The 7,707-nt window shown below is 39.1% G+C and overlaps 1 protein-coding gene across 1 annotated transcript; it reads right to left on the bottom strand.

The window, feature by feature from the left end:
* Nucleotides 1–4,150: 4,150 nt before the first annotated feature.
* On the bottom strand, nucleotides 4,151–6,635 carry LOC109705263 (probable indole-3-pyruvate monooxygenase YUCCA5). The gene is made up of 3 exons (XM_020225994.1): nucleotides 5,721–6,635; nucleotides 5,143–5,514; nucleotides 4,151–4,688 (listed from the first exon to the last, which is right to left on the bottom strand). The coding sequence occupies exons 1-3, from the start codon at nucleotides 6,420–6,422 to the stop codon at nucleotides 4,464–4,466; spliced, it is 1,299 nt and encodes a 432-aa protein (XP_020081583.1). The 5' UTR covers nucleotides 6,423–6,635; the 3' UTR covers nucleotides 4,151–4,463.
* Between the last annotated feature and the right edge of the window lie 1,072 nt (nucleotides 6,636–7,707).

Raw genomic sequence — 7,707 nt, 5'->3', positions numbered from 1 at the left:
AAGTGAGCGATATCTTCATGAAGATTACACATGCAAGTTCGGGAGTTGAATGCCAAACTACGAAACCTACAATATGCCAAAATAGGAAATTGTGAGTAGATACATTCATGATTTGTTAGCGGGACTTTCACTGATACAGAAAGGACAGAACCGACAATTTTGATGTATGTTTTTATTTTACTTAACTATCACTTGCCCTATCACACAGATGAGAGTAACACTAGACTGAGTCTTCAGGGAAAGGTTAATGTGATGAAGGGCGCCCGCAAAGCCACGTGCGATCCGACTTCAATTGGAACGGCACGCTGTCTTTTACTTTCCTTCGGGAGTTCCTTGTGGCTAAATGCTGCAGGTGGAATTCTGATGGTTAGAATACGGGCAGCCAGAAAACTCAGTCTTTATCCACTCTACTAGCGATTATGGACCAAAGGCATTATGCATTCTCTTCATTTTCGAGAGGCGTCCAAAGGAAAAAGAACTCCTCAGTGTGAACCTCAGGCTTGTAGGCTACCAAACATAAAGCTATGAACTATAGCGCTGTACAATACAAGTACCTCAGAAATATCCCTAGAGTGTTTTAATTAGTCAGCTTTACAGTCTAGTATTGTTAAAATTGTTAGGTTTTTTGAGCTTGATGTCAGTTCATCGGTATGCGAAGAAATTTGAAAGTAAACATAAATCTCTCTCTTTCAGGGAAGTCTACGAAAAAAGAAAATTTGTTCTTTGAGGGATCATTTTTCTTTGCAACTACAATTTTATGTTGAACCAAAAGTTCAAACTCCTACTAACTTGGATTTTTGAGTTTCAGTAACTCTGGTTTTCCTGTGCGGATATACATTTTCAAGATAGGTGTAAATCTTACATCCTAGGTTGATGACTCAAAATTTTTTTATAGACCTTTTGATTACTGATTCATTTCATTCTTTTGGTTTGGTGGTTTAATGAAGTGTCATGTCAAACAGCAGACTTGTCATGAGCATTTAGAAGGATATTCTATAGTACCCCAATTATTACTATACAAGATGTTTGTTTTTAAATTGTTGGATTGAACGCATGAGATAGTATGTTCACTTGGATTGAAGATACGAGATGCGATGGAGGGCAGTGTACAGATGATGTGGCATAGCAGATGCAAGTAATAATTTAGAGAGAGAGAGAGAGAGAGAGAGTAGGCCACACCATGTGTCTAAAACCTGAGGATGCATGTGCTACAGTGCTAGTGCACTGTGGGTTGTGCAACTAGGACTTCTCAGAGGGATCTTTGGTTTCCATGGATTTCCCATGGATAAAAAGGACTACACACCATAACCAGAAAAATAAAGGGGGAAAAGAAGGTCCACCGAAGTTGAATTAATGTTGAGGAGTTAAGGGTGGAAGTAGTTCTAAGTCCATAGTAGATAGGGCAAGAATTTGTAGCCTTTTCTATTATTTTCTTTTCTTTTTAAAATCTCCCCACTTAAAGAAGGGATTTAGAATAGCAAAACACTTTGAAGAGTCTTCTCCATGCATTGGAACATACAGTAGTGGCAAGAGAATATAGAAGCCCATCTCACTGATGAGTCCCTCTCATTGCTCCCTTTTCTAATACTTTGTGAAAGGTCTGTATTTGTCTGTAGAATCCTTATTCTGAAACTGTAATGGCTAAATAATTAAATATTTGGTGGTTTTTTTAGTTTGGATCTGTTGATTTGGTGGCCTCGAGAGCTCATTTGCCCTTCATAGAGCTTTTATACAGAAGTGTCGCTTGAGTAAAACTATTTAAAAATATAGTGTAACTTTTTTTGTTAAAATCAAAGTGGCAGGGGACTTGGTGGTTGGTACCTGAGGTCCCAAGTTCGAATGCTAGTCGATTCACATTTTTAGCTAAGTTTATTTCTAAATAAAATAAATAAAGCGGGTAGTATGTTATCTATCTCTCTCTCAAAAAAAAAAAAAAATTTTTTTTGTTAAAATCCTCTTACCTGGATATCATTCAAGGTAAAAGCTTGTTTTAGCTTTTGGTCACAACAATAATTGTAAATTGTTTTAGGCTTCGTTTGGAATTGTTGAGAGACTGTGTTACGTACGGTGAGAAAGTATGATGGAAAAATACTTTGTTTGTTCGGTTATCGTGATTAGTCGGTTATGATATATTTTCTGCGGTCGGTCCTACCGGAGAATACAGAAATATATTGCTATACACTTTTATTCCAACTTTGTTTTATTTAATAGTGTCAGATAGGCCTTAATATCAAACTAAGCCTTAGGAGTGGATTAGCTCTGACTAATGGAAAAAAAAATTGTTTTTATTAGAAAAGACAAGTGTTTGGCAATAGAGGAGTGAAAATTTTCTAGATGTATAACAATGTGGAAGTTTCAAAATGAAGCTTTTACCTAGTAAAAAAGTTATTAACTTAGTAAAAAAAGTTATTATAATTTTAGAATATTTTACTCTCTTTTTTTTTCCTTCCTTTCTCTTTTTCCCAAAAAAGCTCTAACATGTGGCTTGGTAGTGGCTATTTCTGGATCCAGTAAGTATTTTTTTAATCTTTTGCGACTTGAGTACAACTCAACTCCAGGTAGAATCCAGTGAGGGCCTGACAATCATTTTCTTTTCAGAAATAATGCAAGAGAGAGGGCTGCAGTATCTTTTTTTTCATGGACTCTTCTTGGTAAAAGTTGACATGAAATGATTGATACAACACAGCTGCAGCAGGGATTTATATTCTCCAGGCTTGTTAAATGAGTTTCTCTACACTTACCCCCAAGGCTCCCATCCAACTTCATACATTGATAATAAAAATAAAAAATTCTTAAAATTGATATTTTAAAAACTGGATGGAACATCCAAAAATGGGTTTTTTTTGCAAATAGGCCCCTTACAAATTTTTTTTTTTAAATTGGCCATGTTAAAAATTTATTTGCAAAAATGGCTCTTGTCCCGCCACGCAAGCGCCACGTCAGCGCCACGCGGGCGGGGCTGGGTCAGATGGTTAAGTTGAACACGGTGAACCATTCACCGTGTCCAATACAAAATAGCTAAGATCGAAATATTTGTATTGGACACGGTGATCCATTCACCGTGTCCTATACAACCCTATACCCTGAAAATGGCTAAGTCTAAGCCGTATTTGGCCAAATATGGAAGTAAAGGACACGGTGATTAGTTCACCGTGTCTAAACGCGGTGAACAGTTCACCATGTTTAGACACGGTGAACCATTCACCGTGTTCAACTTAACCATCTGCCCCAGCCCCGCCCGCGTGGCGCTGACGTGGCGCTGGCGTGGCAGGGAAAAGGCCATTTTTGCAAATAATTTTTCGACGGGGCTATTTTTGCAAATAAAATTTGTCAGGGGGCTATTTGCAAAAAAGGCCCTCCAAAAATATTATTGGGCCAAGGGTTAAACCAAGAATATCACCATGACATTACAAATTATAAATTATTATTTTTAAATTTATTATATAATATGTTGTTATTATTATTTTAGTATCATAATTATAAAATACAGAATTTTAAACTAAACTAAGTAGATATAAATCTTCAAGTTTTATTTTTTATATGACTGATCTATTTTAGTAGAAAATAAAATCAGTTAAGTTGTTTTCAAATAAAACATTATCAGTACATTAGCGGTACTTTAGGAGCCCCGTAAGATCTAACCCTAGTTGTAAGATTGCCATGGAATCTTTACCAAACTTCTTGTAAATTTGATTCTGTGGAATCTCATCAGCCTTTTTATGCAGTGTAAAGTCTTTGGGTCAAATAGTTGTAGATTCAGGCTTAAAACAAGCAAGTACATAGGCAAAATGACATGAGCATATTCGTCTAATGTGTTGGTTTATCAGAAGTTGAAAGGGATAGGTCTTATAAAGGAGAGCAAAAATTATTGCTTGCACCCAGTGCACGGCGATAGCTCGTGCACTACTGCTAATCTGCAATTGATCTCCTCCTACTTCTAATCGATTACTTAAAAAAATATCATTTTACTTGAGAAAAATAAATTGTTACTTTCTAAACTGTGGCAATTAAAACATGAGACGTAATGGATATACGGAACTTTGATTGATGCATAGCACCAAGGTTAGGCCATAATATTCTCTAGAAAACATAGGGATTGGAGAAAGAGAAAACCAATATACACACACAAATATATATATATAGAGAGAGAGAGCAAGAAACTGGAACTACTTTTACCGAGCAAATCTTTCAACTCTTTTCACAAAGTTGCCAAAAGTGATAAAAGAAAAAAATAAAATAAAAAGCCTCACCAACATCAACTGTTTTCTATACATAAAAGGCCCATAAAATCAGTTAATAAAATCTGGGCTCTAGTAGAGAGAGATATGTGCACTTCTTCTGCCCTATTTTTTATGTTATTTCTAAAGTTAGTGTCATCAACAGAAACTAACAACAGAATAGAGACAGAAAGAATTAAATTAGCGGGTCACCAATTAGAGAGAGAATCCATAAGAGTTGTTTCCTTATATCTGTGAGATGCATCTCCTATGGCAAGCCACAAGCCTCTTTGTTTGCTTTGTTTCCTCTTTCCATACTTGGCTAATATCTGCTGCAATTTTTATTGCATCTGAGGAAGTGCCAGACAGCCCTCTCCTTGTGAACCCAACTGCATAGAGTCCTGATCTACCCTTCCAGCTGTTTGGGAATGGCTCTTTTGGGAAACCATCTTTGCTGAAGAATTCACTTTCCTACACTCATAAATCACAAAGCTAATCAGCTTTTCATTCTTTCAATCTTATTCCAAAAAGAAAAAAAATTATTAACCAAATAAAATTCTCAAAATTTAGATTTTTATGGCTACCCTACCATAGCCTTACTTTTTTGGAAATTGTTTCAGGCACCTAACTTCTTTAACTATCAAAAATAGAGGAAAAATATGCCTAACCAATCAAAAAGAGGCCTTCAATATTACCTCCTTTATAAGAGAGATATTCAAGTATTATTAGAATAGAGCCCAATTCCTCTGCACATATTGATAACTTGTTTGGTTCATCTTAAACTTCTTTATTAAAGTGGATAAAAAAAATATTGATATCCTTTCAATTAATATTTTAATGATGTATCTAAAGTGCAAGTAGTGTAAGGAAAAGTTTTAAATTAGAATTTCGGTGAATATTTTAAAATTCTTATTTGCTAAAGTACCTGGAGCCACTGGGGGACATTACTACGATAACCAGTCGCGAGAATCACCGAATCGATGCTTAGCACTTGGCCATCAACGAGCTCGACTTTTCCGGGAAGAAACCTCTTGATTGCAGGAACCACTTTGATTTCGGCTTTTTTGATCTTCTCCAGTGCTCCAATGTCTAAAACCGGGGTTCTCCCTTGTGTATTCTTCAGCTCTAAGGGTCCGTTCTTCGGCCTCTTCAGTCCAAGCTTCTCGACGTTTCCGAGAACTATTCGTGCTAGAAGGAGTAGAATCTTGTCTACCAGCCATAGGGGAAGCCACTTCATCAAGAGAACTGCCATTTCGAACGTTGATTTTCCGAGAACCTCTCTCGGCAATACATGAATCTGCTCATAAAAATATCATACCATCAACGAGGTTAATATCACACCAAAAAACAAAAATAACACTATCAAAAGCTCATTATTTTCGCTTTCCGTTCTCTCCTATGCATCCAAACACCAGAAGATACAGTGATTCTCATCTTCTTGGCATTTTTGCAGTTTAGTCCCTGTCTTTATAAAAAATTGCAATTCAGTCCCTGGGGGCTCACCGAGTTACGGACGACCATGGCGGGGAAGGCATTGTGCTCGCAGAGGTCGAGGCAGACCTCCATGCCGGAGTTCCCGCAGCCGACGACGAGCACGCGCTTCCCGCGGTACGCCTCGCCGCGCTTGTAGTCCGCGACGTGCGCCACCGCCGCCGCCGCTCCGAAGCACTCCGCGAGCCCCTCGATCTCCGGCGCGACGCGCTCCGCGTTCTCCCCCGTCGCCACCACCACCCACCTGCCTATGTACTCCACCTCGCCGGAGCTCCGGCGATCGTCGTCGTCATCATCGGGGGCGGCGGCCGCCGGCGTCGTACGGACGCGCCAGAGCCCGGACGTGTCGTCGAAGCGCGCGGACTGCACGGCCTGGCCGAAGCGCGGGGCGATGGCGAAGCGCGCGGCGTAGGCCTGCAGGTAGTCGACGAACTGGCGCTTGGTCGGGTAGTCCGGGTAGTCTGCCGGGAAGGGCATCATGGGCAGCTGGCAGAACTGCTTGGGCAGGTGCAGCTTGAGGCGGTCGTAGGTCCGGCGCTGCCACAGCGACGCGATGCAGTCCGACCGCTCCAGCACCTCGAACGGCACCCCGCGCTCCCGCAGGCACGCCGCCACCGCCAGCCCCGACGGCCCCGCCCCCACTATTATCGGCCCGTTCACCCACACGCACCGCCGCCCGAACAGCTCCTCCGTCTCCGGCGCCCTCCGCACCATCTCCGTTACAACAATTCTATATATAAATTTAATTTTCAACAATTATTATTGAGGATGGAGGATGAAGGATGAAGGATGAAGGATACTACTACTAGTCTATTAGAGATATATAGTAGTGTCTATATATATATATATATGGTGAGAGTGAGAGAGAGAGAGAGAGAAGGATACTGATGATGAAGGGTGTAAATGGTGTAGTAGTAAAAGGAGGTGGAGGGAAGAGAGGAGAGAGGCAGGATGCCTTATCGGGCAGTAGGGTTGCTGGACAATATGAAGCGAGGTGATATATCAATAGGGAGGAAAAATGGGTGGAGTAGAACAGGGTAGGACGGGGGGGGGGTGTGTGCATGTGATAGAGCTGGTGCTTTTGAGGTCCTTCTCAGACAAATGATAAGCTTGGAGGGGGTTTCTATGTATTCTATACCTTAATTTGTTTTAGAAAATACTAAACTTTATGTAATGTAATATAACATGCATTCTTAGTTTCTTATATATATATATATATATATATATGTGATGTATCTAAAGGTGGGGTTTTCGTGTGTAGTTTATTATTCTATTTTGAAGAACTTTTGAGGAGCCATTTTTTAGGCTAAAGTTGTTGATTTTCGAGTTTTTTTTTAATGGCATGTTTGGTTGGTTGAAAATGAAGCATCAAGTAATACTTTTAGAAAGTGATATTTTATCAGTTGTTTGGTTTGCGAAAGTAAATATGAAAATAACTTTAGAAACATAGACTGATAAAGTAAGTAATAACTAAATCTCATTTTTTTGACTTCGACTCAAAAAATTTTGAAGTCACTGAAACTAGAGATGTTAGCTAGCTAAGAGATTATACTTGGTTTTAACTGAAGCGGGCGGATTGGGTTATGTCTATTTTCCTTCTACAATGTGATTATAGGCTGCTAGGAAGGAGGACTAAAAGATAAGATTCCGCGCTATGAACCGAAATTAAGGACGGACAGACAATCCAATCTATCGTTCGCTCTTTCGTTCGCATCTTTTACTCTATCAGAGTGCAAAGACTTCGCTTGTCACATTTCTCGTTTAGTTCCAGTCCCCTACTTGGAAGAAATTCTATTGTTGTGAGGGCGGGGTGGTTGGCTCTGGTTAAGTACATAGACTACTCTACTTAATATTTGAATTTATTTTTTAAATTGAATTTCACTTTAAATTTGAATTAAAATCATGATCACATTCTGAATTTTATTTGTAAAGTAAAATTTAACAAAAAAATTTAAATTTAAATTTTGTGACTGTATATTTAAATTTAAATTTTTGTAGT

Source organism: Ananas comosus, unplaced genomic scaffold, assembly GCF_001540865.1.
Source record: "Ananas comosus cultivar F153 unplaced genomic scaffold, ASM154086v1, whole genome shotgun sequence".
Classification (NCBI taxonomy): domain Eukaryota; kingdom Viridiplantae; phylum Streptophyta; class Magnoliopsida; order Poales; family Bromeliaceae; genus Ananas; species Ananas comosus.
The sequence above is the reverse complement of the archived record's forward strand: the minus strand, read 5'-3'. Positions and strand labels throughout refer to the sequence as shown.

What these genes read in the sequence shown, in the direction of transcription:
- LOC109705263 (XM_020225994.1), bottom strand. Translation starts at nt 6,422, where the DNA reads ATGGTGCGGAGGGCGCCGGAGACGGAGGAGCTGTTCGGGCGGCGGTGC. An exon ending in CCATGGTCGTCCGTAACTCG is followed by an intron (nt 5,515 to 5,720) that starts GTGAGCCCCCAG and finishes TTTTATGAGCAG; the next exon opens with ATTCATGTATTGCCGAGAGA. An exon ending in ATGTCCCCCAGTGGCTCCAG is followed by an intron (nt 4,689 to 5,142) that starts GTACTTTAGCAA and finishes TTATGAGTGTAG; the next exon opens with GAAAGTGAATTCTTCAGCAA.